The 21,458-nt window shown below is 42.1% G+C and overlaps 1 protein-coding gene across 1 annotated transcript; it reads left to right on the plus strand.

Moving 5' to 3' along the window:
• The first annotated feature begins 363 nt into the window (after positions 1 to 363).
• Positions 364 to 21,420, plus strand: ncapg2 (non-SMC condensin II complex, subunit G2). Its single transcript, XM_020494846.2, has 27 exons — positions 364 to 456; positions 671 to 786; positions 1,245 to 1,430; positions 1,876 to 1,990; positions 2,122 to 2,279; positions 3,430 to 3,564; positions 3,833 to 3,927; positions 4,614 to 4,770; positions 5,268 to 5,360; positions 5,469 to 5,594; positions 5,866 to 6,045; positions 7,089 to 7,241; positions 8,706 to 8,928; positions 9,194 to 9,279; positions 9,748 to 9,921; positions 10,173 to 10,243; positions 10,379 to 10,532; positions 11,806 to 11,979; positions 12,065 to 12,181; positions 16,109 to 16,249; positions 18,801 to 18,900; positions 19,094 to 19,281; positions 19,742 to 19,885; positions 20,027 to 20,130; positions 20,369 to 20,469; positions 20,753 to 20,855; positions 21,113 to 21,420. Exons 2-27 carry the CDS (start codon positions 709 to 711, stop codon positions 21,168 to 21,170), a joined length of 3,414 nt encoding a protein of 1,137 aa, XP_020350435.1. The 5' UTR covers positions 364 to 456; positions 671 to 708; the 3' UTR covers positions 21,171 to 21,420.
• The last annotated feature ends 38 nt before the right edge of the window (positions 21,421 to 21,458 follow it).

The raw sequence follows: 21,458 nt of genomic DNA on the forward strand, positions 1-21,458 counted from the left end.
AATGTAACAAAATGTGGAAAAAGTGAAGGGGTCTGAATACTTTCCTGAGTGCACTGTAGCTGCTAGTCCTTGTTTTGATGTACGTAAGAGCCATCTAGTGGTTCAGGCACAACTTTAGTTGATATTTTAATTCAGGATTATTTACTTTCCAGTTACTTTACATTAATAGTGTTTAAAATGAACTGATACAAATTTGAGAGACACTACACGCTGTGTGTGTTTACAGATTACTTTAAGTTAAAACCACATTTTTAAGAAACTACAATTAATAGCCAACATGTGAAGGGAAAACATGTATTTACAATTTACTGCAAATAGAATAAGTGGCTTGCTCTACAAAATGCTGCAAAAACAAATTACAGTAGATTGCGTGCGTGCAAGAATGAACGTAATGACGTTGAACAGACGTGGCTCTGGATCTTAAATCTAAATTTGCGCGGGGAAGCAGTTGTGTGGGTGAGTGTGTGGCTAGCTAAATCATAATAAGTAATCGTTTATGATTTATAAGAATAACGACACAAAACATTTATGTATTTAACATTAATTCGCTTAGTGGTATATAATGGTCTGATGAACTTTATGTCATATTTCAGTCTATAAATCGTAAACACGAATCTAGCTAGCTAGCTAACTTGGCTATGTTATTGTTGCTTTTATCCCAATCCTTCAGAGATTTGACTGTTTATTTCACGGCACTGGCTAAACGAAATGTCTAAACGAGAGGCATTTTTAAACTCGGTCTGCAAAGACAATGTGGGGGAATTTCTGAATTTCACTAAACTCCATGTAAGTAACTTTACACTTCGCTAACGTTAGCTAGTTTGTTCTGTCAGTTTGTATTTCTGGGGTGTATTCATTAAATGAGAGTTTCTTTTGGACCAATTCAGTTAGGTCCCTTTCGTTCCATTTGCACGGTTTGCTTCTCTTTGGTTCTGAAATTGTAAACTGATTCCTTTAAAGATGTAATGAATACACACATTGTTAGCTTTTAGCAAGTAAATTATGCTCCACCAAGTGAGCTAACTGTTTACTTACATTTCTGATTAGTGACATGAGCTAGCTATATATCTACATTTAGATGGTATAGCTAAAACCAATGTCATTTTTGTCAACCTTCAAAAATAAATCTTATAGGACCAATATCATGAATCTTAAAATGAGTATTTTTTACAACACTGATTTGTTGTTTGTGGATATATCTGAGAGCCTTTGACCCCATATTGTTGCTTGAAATGTTACCGCAGAAGGACACGACTGAGCCCTTTGACTTGGAAGAGGTCCTGCAGGAGTTGCCAAAGGTCCAGAGAGAGGCACTGTGGGCCAGACTAGTCACCCTGCTTTGTGACCAACTGGTGGCCTTTCCACCAGCACACTGGGATGCTGGCATAGAGGAGGACAATGACATGGAGATGGAGGTGTCCCCAGACCTGGTGAGTACTTGTTAGTTATGTCACTTAAAGTTTATTACAATACTAGTATCGTGGCAAGGAAACAAAGCATGAAGCGGGTTTAATTTGAGTGATTACAGTCCTAATTGTTGGAAATGAACCACGTTACTCTGAGTGACAACATAATATTTGTTTATTTTACATGCTATATCACACAATATTTTACTTAAAGCAGGTTCAACCAAAGAGCTTAGTCTGCCTCTGGGTTTCTTTTTTTTGCCATGGAAAATTGGGTATCATAGTATTGTGATACTGGTATAGTGACAACTCTTCATCCTGGCCACTCTTGCTCTTCTATATTGTTCCTAACTGGACATGACAAGAGAGATTGTTTTATTCTTGCTCTGACTTCATCTCCTACATCTAATGTAAGTGTTGTGTACTATTCCTTGATTGAGAGGTGTTCACCTTTACCGTTCTTGTTCAGACGCACACCATATCTGTTCTTGAGGGAGTGACTCTCGTGGTCACGGCTTCGGTTGAAGTCATTGAGGATGGTGACACTTACAACTCTCTCTTAGAGTGCGCCAACATATTAAATGGTGAGTGCCTTAGTTTTATTGAATATTAACCCTGTATCCTTGATTTTTATTTAACTTCTGTAGTGCTTTTCATAGCCAGTTCAAATAAAATAAAAACTCGACTCTCCTGTCTCTCTGTCGAACAACTCCAGGTGTCTTGCCCTACCTTCCTGCCTCTGAGATGCCTCTGCGGCAGGCTGTCCATGGTCTGTGTGAGGCCTGGTGGAAGAAAGGCCTCCTGGGGAAAGAAGAGCTGGGCCGCACAGCCTTCCTCGTATGCCTGGAGAAGACTCTCATACTGAAGAAACCAGTACGTGCCCTCTAGCACCAACATGGCCTGTCGTTGCTTTTCTATTTTGCTCTCTGTCGGTCTTGCTTTCTCTCTAGCAGGCTTCGTAGGATTGCTTAAAAATATATATCACAGTTATTTTGGTGGAAAATACAGAATGATAGGCTACATGTTTCATGTTTCCTTAATTTTTGGGGGGCTATTGTTCACCCCATATCTGTCTTTCCTCCTCTGTGTTTTTGTCAAGCCCCATAAATCCCTAATCATCTTCATCAGGAGTCAAAAAGTGAATGACTGGTCTCATTAAATCTGTTTTATGTCCACTCCGTGGTCTCGACAACAGACGAGCGCTTTCTAATCACCTGGCACTAATCACCTGGCACTCTCATTCAGTGCTCATCTGAAGAATTTGATTTGAGAGTCTGTACTTTATCTGATTTCTATCTCAGAACTGAAGTCTTCAACTCTAGTGTATCTGAGAGAGGTGCATATTTTCAGTGGAGTGATATACGATGATGGTCTGTGTGAGGGGGGGGGGGGGGGGGGGGGGGTTCACGAAAATAGGGAATTTTGTGCCCCCGAAGTTTAACTCTCAACCCCAAAATCTCACCATTGTAAAGCCCTAGTTTGTTTTGTTGCTTTGACAAGTCATTTCTGGAGATGATTATTTATTTCATGTGATTAGTGATTCATTTTACGGCTGTCCTTCGTTTTAAGGTCAACCCTGTTACGTGAACTGAACTCTCATTTTAATATGGTAAAACTAGTCCTAAAAAAATCTAAAGAAACATTGAGCTTCTAATAGTCAAATCATAGTGTTAAAAAAAGGTGAGCTGGTTCTAATCTTTTTGTCTGTTTTGTGGTGGATAACTGAATTGGTCGAGCATTACACGTCAACCCTGTTACCCATAAATAGATAGACAGGCTAGAAATGTTTGAACAACTTAACTTTGTTGTGAAGCCATTTAATTGCCACTTCTCAAAAAGGCACCGAATTGGTGGAACGAACCATCCACATTTTGGGCTGTTCTCCGAAGTGTGTCTCTGAGTATCTGGGGGAAATAATTCTCTCTGTATTAACCGTTGGTCTAATCTTGTCACATTTTGTCTTGTGTGGCGTCGACCAGTTTTGTATTTGGGGTTGCTGAATGTTGCCGCTGCGTGTTCTCAGGTGAATGAGATCCGAAGGCTGTGGGGTTTCCATGAGGTGCTGCTGACTGTGGATTTTCAATCGGAGGACAACAAGGAGCTGATCGATCTGCTGCTGCAGTGCTTCCTCAGTGTCAATCACATCAGAAATGAAGATGTAAGTTTGTGTGTCAGAACGGGGTTTCACATATATATAAACAAATGTATTCAATACTTTATCTGTGCCTGTTTGAGCTTGCCTGGCTTAATATAACAATAGAAAAGACTGCAACCCCTGCACATCTGGTATTCCAGACAGGCTCAAGCAAACACTCTGTTTTTCAATTGATTTTTGAAGTATTTGAAACCCAGGTCTTGTGTGTGTGTGTGTGTCCTACAGTATCATGCTCACATTGTTGTTCTGACAACATGACTTTCTTGGGCAGGGAAAGCGTCTGATGGTGTTCCTCTTTAGCTGGAATGTCAACTTCATCCGGATGATCCATGGAACCATCAAAAACCAGCTGCCCTACTTTGCAAAGTAAGTGTTTGCGTTTCTAGTTTGGCCTTGTTAGAATGTCTGCCAGATTGGGAGGTTGAAGGTTCCATCCCCGGTCGAGTCATACCAAAGACTCTTACGAAATGGGACCCGATGCTTCTGCTTGGCACTCCGCATGCAGGGTTCCCCCTAAAGGTGGCCAGCGAGTGATTTTATTTGGCCTTCCAAGCTTTCTGAGCAAAAACATTATAATAATTTTTTGAGTTGGACATTAAGGACTGTAAAATTACCAGGATATCAGCTAAAAGTGATTTAAATTTAGTTAATCTGTTCCCAAGTATTCCCACACACAAATATAGAGGCATATATGAATGTATCCCAATGTAATCAAGGTTTGAAATGATTCTGTTTTTGTCAAATAGTGTATCTGTTTGGGCTTCTCACGGTCACTTTACAGAGTACAAATAATATATAGCTTTGTTCGGCCCGCCGGCTGAATGTAATTGGGGACCCCTGATTTGGAGTGGGGCCCTGTGCATACTAGCGTCCTGTCCAGGGGGTGTAGTTGCACCTCCCGCTGCGGAAACGGGACATGGTCCGTTGTGGCTCGGTCAAGGCTTTCTTATTCTAAGGTAGCTGTCAGGAGGCATGGGTTTTCTATTATTCAATTCATGATGATATACCAGTTTTTTTTTTTTTTTACTCCTTGGTTGAACTCTTTTTCCCAGTTCCCTCACTGACCACATAGCTGAGATCTACTGCCGGGCCTGGAAGAAGGCCTCTGGGTTCTGTCTGGAGCAGATAGAGAGCACCTGCATCCAGGACTTCATGCAGCACGCTGTGCTCCTGCACAGGTCTTCACCCATCCATGCCAAAGTCAGACAGGTGGGCGTGCACGTTTGAATCTGTGCACGTCCCAAATGGCACCCTATTCCCTCTATAGGGCACTACTTTTGACCAGGGCCCATACTCGTGCACCATATAGGGAATAGGGTGCCACTTGGGACGTGGACAGAGTAATACTTCAACAGCACACATTACTTGTAAAAAAAAATATATATATATATTCTCTTCTTTCATATCAAAACTGCTAAGACTTTAGCATAATATAATAATATATGCCATGTTAGCAGACGCTTTTATCCAAAGCAACTTCAGTCATGCGTGCATACATTTATTTATTTTGACGAATGGGAGGTCTGGGGAATTGAACCCACTATCCTGGTGTCGCAATACCAATGCTCTACCAACTGAGCTACAAAGGACCAGATCATATCAGCAAACCTCTGGCTGGCTTACTTTGCCACAAAGTTGACATATTCTTTGCAATTGTTGACGTGTGTTTTATGTGTGTGACTGACTGAACTCTCCCTTCTCTCTAGATACTGAGCTACTTACACAAACTGAAGGGCCGCCACGGGTTGGATGAGATGCTCTACAGACTCTACAAGCCCATTCTCTGGAGAGCGCTAAGTGTACTGTCAAAAGTCCCCTTCACACACATACTCTCTTTATTCCTGGATAGTGCCCCCCCCCCCCTCCTTAGTTGAACTAATGAAGAAATCGTCTCGCTATCACTGTAGGCTGCCAACTCTGAGGTCCGGGCCAATGCCACTCTGCTATTCACAGAGGCCTTCCCTATCCACGACCCCAGCCAGAGCAGTGAGAAGATGGACGAGACCATCCAGAAACAACTGGACACTCTGGTCGTAAGTCAATGTATTATGACACTGAATTTCCAAGTGGTCGTTTTAATGTATTTGAAACTCTCCCCCAAAAAATGCCACGAAATGCCAAAATGCCATTCCCAAATCAGAATACAATGTTTCCATGTGTAGATTAAAGGGTCAAATAGTTCAAGTGTAATGAGCCTATTTTATCAACACTGTGTACAGTGTATTCCTGTTTATTCCTTGCGTCTCATCAATCTTCTGAATCTCTCTCCTGTCTGTTCCTGTGTGTCGGTTTGTAATATGCCAGAGCCTGCTGGAGGACCCTCAGCCCCTGGTGCGCTCCACAGCCACCCTGGGGGTCTGTAAGATCCTGGCCAAGTGCTGGGAGGTCATCCCCCCCACCGTCATCACCGACTTCCTCAAGAAGCTGGTGGTAGAGCTGGCCAATGATACCAGCTCCCCTGATGTCCGCTGCTCCGTCTTCAAGGTGGGTGACCCCAGTATTGAACACTATATAGTAGAACATGACTGGCCCATAAGGCTCTAGTCAAAAGCAGTGCACCATATAGGGAATAGGGTGCCATTTGGGATGCAGGCCCTACAGTGCATACGGGAAAGTATTCCAACCCCTTCACTTTTCCACATTTTGATACGTTGGAGCCTTATTCTAAAATGGATTAAATAAAAAATAAGGCACATGACATCCCGCATGGAATTTGCCAAAAAGCACCTAAAGAACTCTCAGACCAACAAGATTCTATGGTCTGATGAAATCAAGATTGAACTCTTTGGCCTGAATGCCAAGCGTCATGTCTGGAGGAAACCAGGCACTGCTCATCACCTAGCCGATACCATCCCTACGGAGAAGCATGGTAGTGGCAGCATCATGCCTTGAGGATGTTTTTCAGCGGCAGGGACTGGGAGCCTAGTCAGAATCGAGGGAAAGATGAACGGCGCAAAGTACATGAGATCCTTGATGAAAACCTGCTCAGGACCTCATACTGGGGCTAAGGTTCACCTTCCAACAGGACAACGATCCTAAGCACACAGCCAAGACAACGCAGGAGTGGCTTCGAGACAAGTCTCTGAATGTCTCTGAAGTCTGGGCCCAGCCAGAGCCCGGACTTGAACCCAAACATCTCTGGAGAGACCTGAAAATAGCTGTGCAGAAACGCAAGAATGGGATAAACTCTCCAAATACAGGTGTGCCAAGCTTGTGGTGTCATACCCAAGAAGACTTGAGGCTGTAATCTCTACCAACAAAGTACTGAGTGTAGGGTCTGAATACTTATGTAAATGTGATATTTCAGTTTTTGCAAAAATTTGCAAAAATGTCTAAACCAGTTGTTGATTTGTCATTATGGGGAATGTGTGTATATTGAGGGGAGAAAAACAATTTGATATATTTTAGAATAAGGCTGTGATGTAACAAAGTGGAAAAAGTGAAGGGGTCTGAATACTTTCTGAATGCACTGAATTCTGACCCCCCCCCCTAGATCGCCACCAATCATTGTTAAATCTTCTCTCCAGTGTTTGACCATCGTACTGGACAATGGCTACAGCCACCCATTGCTTGAGCAGCTTCTGCCAGCTCTGAAGAACAGCCTCCATGACACCTCGGAGAAAGTACGCGTGGCCTTCCTCGACATGCTGCTAAAGATTAAAGCGGTGCGGGCCGCCAAGGTAAGACACAGCTTGTGTTTGTTCGCATTGTACAGGCGTGCATAGGTACATATTCTGTATGGACGTCTTTAGCAACGCACATGCCCCGCCCATCTGAGGATCTGTCTTTTTCAGACCTCTTTTTCCTGTGTTTGAGGGGTGCAGAATCCACTCTTTCTGGGTGGATTGCTTTCATTTTACTTCTGAGACTCTGTATCTTGTGTCTTTTTCTTCTTCTTCTCCCCATTAAATGTTATGACCGCGTAAATGTTCGTAATGACCTGTCAAACACACCCCGGTAAAATGGCTGAAATGGGCACAATGTCTTTCAATTGAATCTATAAGAATGCTGAAGCTTAATCTGGGATTTAACGCACTGTCCTGACACTTGCGTCACAAGAAAGAGGAGGAAGATCACTTTTTTTTTATATATGATAGGTGTGCATGTTTTGTGGAACTGAAAGTCATTTTAATACAGTTGAAATGTTTACCAATTTAGATGCGTTGAAATGAAAGAAACTCACCAAAATGAGCACCTGGATTATGGGGATGTTGTGTCTGATCTTGCAAACGGTGTAAAGTGTGCTAGGTGTAATCTAGAACCAAGTGTGTTGATCCTTATTCTGAGCGTATCCTGCAATTTGCACACTTGTTGAATTATGCAAGAAAACTTGAGAACAGTAATTGAGGCATAGACCACGCAGATGAGTGCAGGTAGGATAGACTATGTTTTGTTGGTTGTAAATCCCTGTTCCTCCCCTTTTTATGTTAATTGTTTCATGTCTGCAAAAATACACGGTGTGTTTATGCAAATACGCAACATATTTTATTTTAACACTAAATGTAAAAAATTAAAAAAACTGCTACAATAACAATATACGCTGAATGTATAAAACATTAGGAACACCTTCCTAATATTGACTTGTGCCCCCTTTTGCCCTCAGAACAGATTAAATTCGTTGCGGGCACGAGTTCTACAAGGGGTTGAAAGCGTTCCACGGGGATGCTGGCCCATGTTTGACTCCAATGCTTCCCACAGTTGTGTCAACTTGGCTGGATGTCCTTTGGGTGGTGGACCATTCTTAATACACATGGGAAACTGTTCAGTGTGAAATAAAAAGGGATAATAGCTTTCACCTGTCATGGAAAGAGCAGGTGTTCCTCATGTTTTCTATACTCAGTGTACTATATTCTAAGAAAGAAAAAAGTGACATTTGACAATAAATTGAATACCTGAATTGTCACGATAAATTCCTCAATGCCATTTATTATTTGTCTGCCTGTAAACTGTTTCATGTCCAACTTTTGCATTTATTAGACTTGTTTGAAGCCTTTTAACAATTTTGATGGCCGTTGATATCTTCGTTGTCATTTTGTATGTGAAGGCCATAAACCTTTTTGATACCGCCACTACCTCGGGTAATACTGCCAGACATTTACTTGTGGTGCTCACCCTGACGTACACCCCCTCTTTCACCTGGCCAGTTCTGGAAAGTGTCCTCCATGGAACACCTGCTAGCCCGTCTGGCTGTCGACTCGCAGCCCGTCTCCAAGCGCATCGTCAACCTCCTCTTCAATTCCTTCTTCCCCGTCAACCAATCAGAGGAGGTGTGGTGTGAGCGCTGTGTCACTCTGATTCAGATGAACCCCAAGGCAGCCAGGAAGTTCTACCAGTACTCGCACATCTACACTGCCCCCACTAACATAGGTGAGTTTGTCCCACGTATACACATCCCCCACCAACATACAGTAGGTGAGTTTGGCCTGCAGCTAAGTAGCGCCTGTCTGCATTTGGGGGATTTAAAGCCTTCATTGATCCTTGGAAGTTTACTTTTGTTGAAGTCATAGGTCTTTATTACCCTGTAGATAATAATTTTAAAAAAATAAAAATGCATATCTAGCTCGTAGCTGTTGTGAGTCATTTGAAGTTGTTAAAAACCCCCATACTGTTTACTGTACCTCTTGTGTCCCAGTCAAGCTGATGCTGACAATCCGCCGGTGTTTGAATGCCTGCATCCAGACTGAAGACCCGAACAAGACCAACAAGGAGAACGCTAGTGTAAGACTGATTTTTGGATCACTTACAAGACCAAGGAGATTCTTGTTTGTCAGTGGAATTCATGTACTATAATGATACATGTTTATCATTCAAATTGCAGTCTGGGAATTGTACCTCCCACCCCTTCTTAAAGAAAATAAATTAACTTCTAGATGCCTCATGAGTTAAACTGTCGTACCCCATCAAAACCCCAAATACAATCTTGTTTTACTCCATTGTAAGCACTGTATAGCTTCAAAACATGGTTACAACGATCATTTTGATCTTATGGAGGGTCAGTCTTTTGAATTTAAGAGTGCTTACATGACTCTAGTGCAGAAAGCCAGTATGAGAGTGCGCTAAGGCTAAGGCTTTTTATGGTTTGAGTGCGGGTACCTACTGAACTCTACATGCCTCCAGCCCCACCACTCAGCTGTTTACCACCACAAGTTGCCGAGTGACAGTTTTTAGTTGATTTTCAAATCTCAGGTTCTTGAGGATGTCCTTTCGGTCAAGGACACGGCGTCCATGGCCAGTCTGCTGGAGGTGGTGGTGATCCTGTGGAGAAGCATCCGGAAAGCCCTGGAGCTCAACAAGGACGCCCTCCAGTACACCACTGCCAAGTTTGGCTCCGTCGTGCCCAAATATTTCAACGTCTTCCAGGTATGAGGTGGACTGGAGGTCGCGTCCCAATAGTCTCTCCTTTCTCCCAAACTGCGCATGGCTTCACTCCCATTCATGGATTTTAAAGGAAATGACCGGTATATTGAAACTCCCTCTAGCCCATGCCTACACCAATCCAATGTTTTTAAATGTGTGGGGAGTAGTGAGAGTGCACACTTCAGGAAGAAGCGAGATGCACCCTAGATATCCTCCACATCTTTTTAAGGTGTCCTCACTTTTATCTCTTTCAGGAGGAGCGTTGCACAGTTCCCCTCATCCAACTGGCCTCCCTACTGCCCCCAGCTTCAGTCCCCACTTTCAGGTCAGTGGGGGTCCTGCTAACTTGTCTTTTTGTGTTTGTTTTGTTTCTGTCTCCACTTCAGACTCTTGTCTCTCACTCAATCACTTACTCACGCACACGTGTTAACACTGTCCCCTCCTGGTCCCTGTGTTCCAGCTGTGGGGTGCTGTCCAGGCTGAAGAGACTAGAGGCGGGGGCCAAGGTGTCCCAGTACAGTCAGATCATCGAGTGTCTGTGTAGCTGGGGCCAGGCGGCACACGTCCTGGAGCTTATCACCGACTGGCTCACTGAGGCCTTACCCACCGCCACGGTAAGTAACACACCGAGGTTGCGTCCCAAATGGCACCCAATTCTCTATATATTGCACACATTTTTGATCAAGGCCCATATGTTCTCTGGTCAAAAGTTGTGCGCTATATAGGGAATTGGGTGCTATCTGGGACACAGACACAGATACATTGTTATGCCTCAGTGGACCCTCAGTGGCTTCTTGGGATATTTATATTTTAGGCCTAAAATATAAATATCCAAATTAACCACTGAGATGTTGTCTAGGGATTCTGCCATTGAAATCCTTATTATACAAGAGACACAAAATTCAGATTCTACAGCACAACTGCAGTCATATTTTAAGTGTGAAACTAAACAATAACTCAATTCATGCCTTCTGGGAGTGCTGTAAAGCCCAGAAGTTATGGGCAGAGTTAGAAAGCTGGCTGTCAGAAGTTTTATAATGTAAGTTTACTTTTTTAATCTGTCTAGCTGCATATTTCAAGACCACGAGGGTGCAGTGAGATACCCAATGGGTTGGACAATTTTCTTTTTGTTTCTTACACTGAACAAAACCTAACACAACATGCAACATTTTTAAAGATTTTACAGTTCATATAAGGAAGTCAGTCAATTTAAATGAATTGGGCCCTAATCTATGGATTTTACATTACTGGGAATACAGATATGCATCTGTTGGTCACAGATATTTGCCTCCTTCGCATAGAGTTGATCAGGCTGTTTATTGTGGCATGTGGGATGTTGTCCCACTCCTCGATGGCTGTGCAAAGTTGTTGTATGTTAGAGATGCATGATATATCGGTGAGCATATCGGAATCGGACGATATTAGCTAAAAATGCCAACATCGGTATCGCCCGATGTCGAGTTTAACGCCGATGTGCAAAACCGATGTCAAAGCTGACGTGCGTACTTATATAACGAGAGTAGATGACGTAATGACACCACGAAAAATGCAGCGCTACACAGAACAAAAGCAGATAAATACTAAGCGCCCACTTCCAACAGCTAAACAAGTTCAAGTCGAGCAGTCATTTGAAAGAGTAAGAACATTTCCGCGAGACCACTCAAAAGGCGAAATCCATTAACGTCAAGATAATGGGATTCATTATGCTACTTGCTATTTTATGTTTGAGCAAAAGAACACTGCATTAGCCATGGCAAAAGGCAAAGAATTGCAGGATATTAGCTTTAAAATGGCCATATTTTCTCTCAGCTCCATGGAGAAATGTGTAGAATTGCAGGAAATTGGATGGCCATAACCCCCCTTCCTGTTCCCACTTGTCCTTCACAGGGCAACGGGAACACCAGTCGGAAAGTGCGCATCCAGGAGACAGTGGAGGCCAAGCCAGACCTGGGGTTAGATTACCTGGAGTACCTGGTCAGCCGCACCTCCACGCGGGACTGCATACTGCCCTTCAGGCATGGCCAGCTCAAACAGCTGCACAAAGCCCTCGGGGCCTGGAAGGTACAGTAGATATATTTTGTTTGATGTTGCTTATATGTGCTGTGATAGGCATAGGTGTGATCCTGTGTCCTGTTTGCCTCCACAGTTGGTGCTGTACTCCCATCTGAGCTCTTCTGAGGCCCAGGCCGATGTTCCCAGTGCAGAAACAGCACTGAGGGCGTTTGCCCTTCACGCACGTCTCAGTGCCCATCTACACCACAAAGTGAGTTCTATCGCCTACATACTTCTACCTCTGCTGCAAAACAGATCGATTCAGACTCCTCAAATATGTGTACGGTAGTGCTTTGCACACGATAAATTGACAGAATTATCATCAGGGTTGGTCAATTTCATTTCAAATTCCAAATACAATTCAAGCAGGATGTGGAGAATATACTTGGAATTGCAGCAATCTTCAAAACATTTAATTGGAATTGAATTAGAATTTAGACTGTCTGAATTGAATTGGAACTGAACATGAACCATCCTTGGAATAGAATTGAAATTGAATTTAAATTGGAAAATAAAAACATCCTGTGGAATGGAATTTTGAATTATGAAACTTGAATTGTATTCAAATTGTGTGCGGGAGTTAATGCATTGAAATTGAATGCAAACTTTATTTTAAATCAAATAATTATATGCATGTTTTCTAATGAGGAGTTGATGTGCAATATATTTCCTGTTTGGTTATTTTGGTCCAATTAAAGTGATAGTTCACCCAAATGACATTGGTTTTCTTGCCCTTAAGCAGTCAATGAACTATCCCTTAAGGATGCATTTTATACTAAGTATTGTTTACGCAATTAATATGTATTGCTTTAAAATTCTACAACGTATGCCATTAAGCAGTCACTTTTATCCAAAGCAACTTAGTCATTCATGCATACATTTTTTATGGAAGGTTGGTCCGGGGAATCTAACCCACTACTATCCTGTCATTGCAAAAACCATGCTCCACCAACTGACCTACAGAGGACTACAAAATGTTGGAAAGATACATTTTAAATGGTTGGTGTCAGGGGCTGATTTAACATATTTCCCAGCAAGCTGTTTTGCTGGTCCATTTTTTTAAAATTATTTGTTTGTCTTTGTTTGTACGTTGATTGTTATTTATATTATGCAGCACAAAGATAAATCATTGTTTTTATTTATTATATACTCTAATCTGTTAGTGGTTGGATTTATTGCACCCGTTATTGAGACTGTGGAGCCACTAAATATGGTTTATGTTGTCTTGTCAACTTTATACTCTCTACCTTGCAATCAGTCTGAATGCAAAATGTGCCTGATGAACTATTCTAAATGTTGCAAATCCACCATTTTGGTTGGATTTCAACGGGAAATAAACATCACCCTGAAGGTTATCGCAATTTGGTCAAATGGCCTGTGCAAGTCAAATATATAATTTTGCGGGGATAGGAAGTGAACAGGGCTGTGTGCTTAGGGTCGTTGTCCCGTTGGAAGGTGAACCTTCGCCCCAGTCTCAGTTCCTGAGGGCTCAGAATTAGGTTTTCATCAAGGATCTATCTGTACATTGCTCTGTTCATCTTTCCCTAGATCCTGACTAGTCTCTCAGACCTTGCCGCTGAAAAACATCCCCACAGCATGATGCTGCCACCACCATGCTTCACCGTAGGGATGTTGCCAGGTTTCCTCCAGACATGACGCTTGGCATTCAGGCCAAAGAGTTCAATTTTGGTTTCATCAGACCAGAGAATTTTGTTTCTCATGGTCTGAGAGTCTTTATGTGCCTATTGGCAAACTCCAAGCAGGCTGTCATGTGCCTTTTACTAAGGAGTGGCTTCTGTCTACCATAAAGGCCTGATTTAGTGGAATGCTACAGAGATGGTTGTCCTTCTGGAAAGTTTTCCCATCTCCACAGAGGAACTATGGAGCTCTGTCAGAGCAACCATCGGGTTATTGGTCACCTCTCTGACCAAGGCCCTTCTCCCCCAATTGCTCAGTTTGGCCGGGCAGCCAGCTCTTGGAAGATTCTTGGTGGTTCCAAACTTCTTCCATTTAAGAATGATGGAGGCCATTGTGTTCTTTGGCACCTACAATGTTGCAGACATTTTTGGTACCCTTCCCCAGATCTGTGCCTCGACACCATCCTGTCTCTGAACTCTATGGACAATTCCTTCGATATCGTGGCTTGGTTTTTGCTCTGACATGCACTGTCAACTGTGGGACTTCATATAGACAGGTGTGTGCCTTTCCAAATCATGTCACAACACGTTGAATGTACCACAGGTGGACTCCAATAAAGTTGTAGAAACATCTTGAGGATGATCAATGGAAACAGGATGCGTCTGAGCTCAATTTCGAGCCTCATAGCAAAAGGTCTGAATACTTAAGTCAATCGGGTGTTTGTTTAAAAAAAAAAAAAAAACGTTTCTAAAAAGTTAACTTTGTCATTATGGGTATTGTGTGTAGATTAAGGTAAACAATTAATTTAATCAATTTTAGAATAATGCTGTAATGTAACAAAATGTGGAAAAAGTCAAGGGGTCTGAATACTTTCCGAATGCACTGTAAGCAAATATTGGCTTATATCCCAAAGTGCCTGTTAGTGAACGTTGGGATTACCACACATGACTGTGTTTGCTCGTGACAGAGACATGGTTGTTGCATTCAATTGTTATCAAAACTGTCGACTTCAAGTGAGTGCGTAAGTGAATATATTTTCCTTCAAATGTAACCCTTTATGACATTACATTACATATCAAAAGGCTATACCTCAACAGATTAGTTTTTACCCTAACACAGGATGTAACATGAGATCAATCAATCAACCCAAAAATAATAACTTGCAATAAAGCATGCTCGGAAATATGATAATGATGGGCGTGGATTTGAGTGTCAGTGTTTTACTACAGAGAAAAAGGACACAATCACACTCTGGTTATTAACATCAATGGGTTATTTTACAACAGTGAGTGTTTAATTTAACTCCTGAATGAATAAACCCCTCACTACCTTTTTTTAATAGTGTTTTTCCTTTATTAGTCGGATGCATAGCATGAAAGGTGGAGACGGCAATTGAACCCTGGTCTCCAGCCGGAAAGCACACGTTTGCTTGTTGCGGGGAGTGTTGCCCACAGGACCATGGCTCTGGAGGATCCTCTCGTTTCTATCATTAATCTTGTTTCGGACTACAGTTTGCAATTGTAAATGTTACATAGTGGGTTTTGTTTGAATATTCATGTGTAGAAAATGTACATTTTTGTTTTTTTTTCTCCAATTTTTGTTTTTCGAGAGCGTGGAGGTTTGTTCCTTAGAATGTGCTAAACCAATTTGGGCGAAAACTGTATAAAGTAATAATTAATAATACAGTAGGCACTACTGAGTGGAATGGAGTATTTTGCATATTTATTTTTTGCATTATTTCATGCTCTTCATATTAAATAGCTTTAATTGGATGGGTTCTATTTCTATCTAATTGGATGGGTTCTATTTCTATCTAATTGGATGGGTTCTATTTCTATCTAATTGGATGGGTTCTATTTCTATCTAATTGGATGGGTTCTATTTCTATCTAATTGGATGGGTTCTATTTCTATCTAATTGGATGGGTTCTATTTCTATCTAATTGGATGTTTTACATCTTTGACGTATGTTTTAATTTGGAAAGTATCTTACGGTGTTTTATATATTTTACAAGTTAAGCTAATTCCCCAAATTCCTGAACGTTTTCAGAGTTCAGCGGTTACAGGTTGTCCCATTTAGCAATCATCCACATTAGCAGACTTTATTTCAAACGTCACGTATCGCCAGTCTAGTATCGGCCACTTTATCATAATTAACGATCAGCAAAATGTCCTCGAAGTGTTGGCTTTTGTCAGTGTCTGTAATTTGGTTTATCGTCCCAGGTCTAATGAACAGTATTTGGCATATAACTGGTATTCTGTAGCTCAGTTGGTCGAGCATGGCAATTGCGACGCCAGGGTAGTGTGTTCAATTCCTGGAACCATTCATACGTATAAAAAAAAAAATGGGGGGAAAAATGATGCACACATAACTAAGTCATCTTAGAATAAAAGTTTCTGCTAAACGGCATATTATTTATTATATTATTTACTGGTCTGTGCCGTGTTTGGGCTATAACCACCTTTTACCACCTGTTATAACCACGTCTTTTCTTTCCCAGTTCTCTGAGTGCAGGGATTTCCTGGTTTCTGTGGAGAACACCGCAGCATGGGTGGCAGAGAGGGCGCTGCCCTTCCTGGTCAGTCCCAGTGAGGGAGGGGTCACTGAGCAGCAGCGGGGCCTCGCCAGGCAGGTGGTAGAGGTAAGCACAACCTACTGGATAGGGTAGCAGGTATCAACCATGGGATGGGGTTTACGCTGCGTTTATGTACAGTACACCTATGTGTTATTTCTGTGTTCAGTATTCCGAGGTAGCTCAGGGGTGTCAAATGCGATTCCTGGAGGGCTGTCGGTCTGCTGGTTGTGTTATTTCTTTTCCATTTGTGTCCAACTATGTCCTAGAGAAACCAGGTGAGGGGAATTCCTAGCTAATCAATGACCTCAATTGAGAGTCAATCAAATGTATTTCACAACGCCTTTTTTACATCAGCAGTTGTCAGTGTTTTTCTGAAAACCTTTCAGACATAAAATAACTGCTGTGGTAAATAGTTCTGTGTATGAGAATCCGTTACAGCTTTTTTCCAATGAATTAAGTCATGGTAATGTATGAGCATCTTTATAGTTTTATGGTCAGCAGATCAATTCTTCTCCTTTTCTTAGGCTTTCAGTTCTAGCTAAGGCTGCACTCCAAATGGCACACTAATCCCTATGTAGTGCATTACTTTTGGTCAAAAGTAGTGCACTTTTAGGGAATAGGGTTCCATTTGGGGCACAAGCTTTAGTTGGTTATAGATTGTTATTCTACACTCTCGCCTATCAGCTCTCTGCTGTATGCCGCCCACTCCCAGAGAGCTAGATGGACTCATTTGTTCTTTTGAAATGGGCTTCTCTAGTTATTTCTGCCATTACTCTCTCGACTCTGTCGCCCAAAGGCTGCTGCTGTGAGCGGATATTGAAAATAAACCCTCCTATTTATCTCTGTACTCACTTCTGCTGCTTCCACCAACTCTAGGGCTCCAGCACCAACACTTGAGATAGTATGGTGGCTTATGCAATGCATTGTTCTCAGGAAAAATGTGCACAAAAAATGAAATGTTTAGTGATTGAACGTTATTATTGTCCTGCGATATACAGTACCAGTCGAGTTTAGACACACCTACTCATTCCAGGGTTTTTAATTTATTTGTATAATTGTATACATTGTAGGATAATAGTGAAGGCATCAAAACTATGAAGTAACCTGAAAAGTGTCAAACAAATCAAAATATATTTGAGATTCTTCATAGTAAGCCACCCTTTGCTTTGATGACCGCTTTGCACAACCAGCTTCATTAGGAAGTCACCTGGGGTGCATTTCAATTAACAGGTGTGCCTTGTTAATTTGTGGAATTTCTTTCCTTCTTTATGCGTTTTAGCTAATCAGTTGTGATGTGACAAGGAAGGGAGGGCAGTCTTCTGTATACCCCATTTGGTAAAAGACCAAGTCCATATTATGGCAAGAACGGCTCAAATAAGCAAAGAGAAACGACAGTCCATCATTATTTTAAGACATGAAGGTAAGTCAATCTGTAAAATTTCAATAACTTTGAAAGTGCAGTCGCAAAAACCATTAAGCGCTATGATGAAACTGGCTCGCATGAGGACCACCACAGGAAAGGAAGACCCAGAGTTACCTCTGCTGCAGAGGATAAGTTCATTAATTACCAGCCTCAGAAATTGCAGCCCAAATAAATGCTTCAGAGTTCAAGTAACAGACTCATCTCAAAATCAACTGTTCAGAGGAGACTGTGTGAATCAGGCCTTCATGTTCAAATTGGTGCAAAGAAATTATGACTAAAGGACACCAATAAGAAGAAAAGACTTGCTTGTGCCAAGAAACACAAGCAATGGACATTAAACTGTTGGAAATCTGTCCTTTGGAATGAGATTTTTGGTTCCAACCACCATGTAGGTGAACGGATGATCTCCGCATATGTGCTTCCCAGCGTGAAGCATGGAGGAGGAGGAGGTGTGGGGGGGGTGCTTTGCTGGTGACGCTGTCTGTGATTTATTTAGAATTCAAGGCACAATTAACCAGCATGGTTTGCCCTTAGTGGGACTATCATTCGTCTTTCAACAGGACAATGACCCAACACACCTCCAGTCTGTGTAAGGGCTATTTGACCAAGAAGGAGAGTGAGCGATGGAGTGCTGCATCAGATGACCTGGCCTCCACAATCACCTGACCTCAACCCAATTGAGATGGTTTGGAATGAGTTGGACAGCAGAGTGAAGGAAAAGCAGCCAACAAGTGCTCAGCATATGTGGGAACTCCTTCAAGACTGTTGGAAAAGCATTCAAGGTGAAGCTGGTTGAGAGAATGCCAAGCGTGTGCAAAACTGTCATCAAGGTAAAGGGTGGCTACTTTGAAGAATCTCGTATAAAATATATTTAGATTTTGTTTATATATAAAAAAGAAGTGGGTTACTACATTATTCCATTTGTGTTATTTCATAGTTTTGATGTCTTCACTATTATTTTACAATGTAGAAAATAGTAAAAAATAAAGAAACTGTTTCATGAGTAAGTGTCCAAACTTTTGACTGGTATTGTAGTTTAGTTGTTTGGTCTTTCAGCATGATTACAGGTTCTTAAAAACAGTTGTCAATACAAATTCTGATTTACTATTAAAAAAACACACATTAATGCAAGAGTTTCTGTATGTTAACGTTTTCTGTCCCTCTTTACTCTAACGTTATTGTGATGTTTGGCAGAATTTCCTCACAGTGTGCAGCGATGTGATCCGGGTGGGCCTTGGGGACGAGGAGTTCAAAGGGCAGGTCCTTCACCTGTGCTCCGTCGTGCTCCTCTCTGGTGAGTATAGCTATCTACACTACACAGATACAATTTCAGAGACATGCAGAGTCAATATGAAGGAGTATGCCACTTTAGAGCCATTTTGGATCTGTAAATCAACTTTGCCATAAGGCACATTTGGAAACGTAGATTGTCGCTTGTGCACCTAGTCTAATTTCACTGTTTGTGTGTGTGTGTGTTGTGTTCTCAGAGAAGGGCTACCTGTGTGTTCCACTGCTGCTCTCTGTGCTGACGGAGGTGGCGGAGAACTACATCCCCGAGAACCAGGCCCAGGACGACCAGTCCTCCATCATCCTCAGCGTGGTTACCAACATCTTCCAGAAGATCCTGGAGGTCATGGCTCGCCGCCTGAGGAAGGACCCCGAGGAGGGCCAGGAGGTGTGGAGGATGGCTGCTTCGCAAATGGCACCCTTCACTATTTATAGGGAATAGGTTCCATTTTGGACGCATCTGAAGTCATCAGTCGCCGTATCAACAAAGGGCTTTTTTATTGACTGTTTGGTTTGGTGTGTGCTGATTTGAGTGTCAATCAAAAACGCACCCTTAGGTCATTAGAGGTCGTCTCTTCAATCAGATTGTTAATGGCTGTGTCTATAAATAATACCTATTTGGCCGAACAACAGAAGCAGTACTGGAGTCATATGTATAAAGCTTCTCAGAGTAGGGTTGAGGATTAGCCCCCCCCCCCCCCATCCATGTGATCGTATTCATTGTGATCTAAATGACTGAACTGCACTCCTACTCTTAGACACATGATACATTATGGCCACTGTTCTGCTCGCAAATGTGAATAGATGATTTTAAGGTTGTTTCTCTCTCTCTCCCCTGGCTGTTGTAGCTGTGGCACTCGGCTGTTCCCGCTCTAGGAAACTTCCTCCAGGTCGTTCAGGCTTGGTCGGGCTTCGACTCCAACCCCCTAAACGGGGTGTTTTCAACCATCTGTGCTGCAACCCTGGCGGCAAGCCAACATTCCCTTCAAAGGGTAAGAGCAAACTAAGATGGCTGATTCACTACAAACACTATTTTCCTACATAGAAAATATGGTTCACAATGTTTATAGGTTGCGTATTAAGAACACGTACCATATTTTGTTTGCGCTGATCTTAAAACGTTTCTGTCTTAGATTACACATCCCCAAGAGGTCACAATACCAGAGACAGTCCAGGATTTGCCTCCTCTCTCATGCATCTTGTTGGACGTTCTCCTCAAATCGCCCCCTGTCACCAGGTAACTTCTCCCCAAGAGTTGCTGCTTTCTGACTATGCTGGCTTTTTTGTTGTTGTGATTTTTATAGATTTTTCACACATAAGGAGTACTAAGAAACAGAACAGACAAAACAAACACGGTCAACACCACACAATGTCATATAAAGACTGTGTTAAATCAAACACAAAAAAAGAAAGACAATGGAATAATGTACTTTTTCCTTCGTAGTTTCTGAACCAAGGTCTCTTCTCTTTTTCAGGGCCTTCCTGGCAGAGATCAACTTAACTGTTGACTCCGAGGTCATTGACGGTCTGACCGGATTGGCTGCAGTTCTTCACATTCTGGCAGTTGTCAGACAGAGTGAGTAAAACTGTTGCAAATAAAGACATCCTTTTATCTAGGTCCTAAACCATGTTTTGTTTTCACATTTATGAATAGTTTCTGACAGAGGAGCTACAGGTTTTTTTTTTAGCTGCTAACTTTTGCCCGGCGTGAGCAGAACGCGTTCCACTCCAACTGTTCTCGGGCCCGAGAACAGTTGGAACAGTTGTTTATGCCCAGGTTTCATTTAAATGAATCAAATGGAAGAAGTTGCGTGTCCTGTGTGGCTGGCCTGTAATGATTGTGCCCGTTTTTCTTCCAGCCGGGAAGTTTAAGGCAGATCTGAAGAGTACAGCCGTGTCCATCCAGAGGCAGCTTCAGAAACATTGCGCCGTCACGGCTGAGAACGAAGGACACATCCAGAGGTGACTAGACTAACGAACGTGGCAATGGGCTGCGTCCCAAAGAGCACCCTGTTGTTCACTACTTTTGACAAGGGCCCATAGGGCTCTGCCCAATAATGTTTTGCACCATGTTTTGTGCTGCTGCCATGCTATGATGTCATAGGTCTCTCTTTATGTAGTGCTCGTAAACTGGGAATTTTGAGAGTGCAACTTACATTTTAATGGCAAAATAGCAACCTAAAAATGACATTAAAAAAAATGTTTTCTCTTTTCTCCAGGGTAATCTACGAATCTGCTATCAATACATTAAATGAGCTTTTGATGCCAAGCCATTGAGGGGACAAGAGCGAGAGAAAGTCAACATTTTTAACATGTTCTAATTGTATTTGTGTTGCCAGTGTCAGCAATTTTTGTGTTCTGTTCTATATATTTTTTAAAGCTTTTCTATGTAATCATGGGTTATGCAGAATGATTTGTAACTTGTGCTTTGGATTTATGTATTGCCTTAGTAGATATAGATATGCTGCATGAACTGAACTGTGTAACATTGTTCACTGTTTAAAAATAAATTGAAATTTTTGTTTCAGCTTTGTCGTTGTGGATTCTCTAAAATGCCTCTAAGGA

This window comes from Oncorhynchus kisutch, linkage group LG11, assembly GCF_002021735.2.
Source record: "Oncorhynchus kisutch isolate 150728-3 linkage group LG11, Okis_V2, whole genome shotgun sequence".
NCBI classification, from domain to species: Eukaryota; Metazoa; Chordata; class Actinopteri; order Salmoniformes; family Salmonidae; genus Oncorhynchus; species Oncorhynchus kisutch.

Excerpts from the sequence above, each read along its gene's own strand:
- ncapg2 (XM_020494846.2), top strand. The coding sequence starts at position 709 with ATGTCTAAACGAGAGGCATTTTTAAACTCGGTCTGCAAAGACAATGTG. Across the intron at positions 6,046-7,088 it reads TCCGCTGCTCCGTCTTCAAG|TGTTTGACCATCGTACTGGA; the intron begins GTGGGTGACCCC and ends TCTTCTCTCCAG. Across the intron at positions 18,901-19,093 it reads CTCCGTCGTGCTCCTCTCTG|AGAAGGGCTACCTGTGTGTT; the intron begins GTGAGTATAGCT and ends TTGTGTTCTCAG.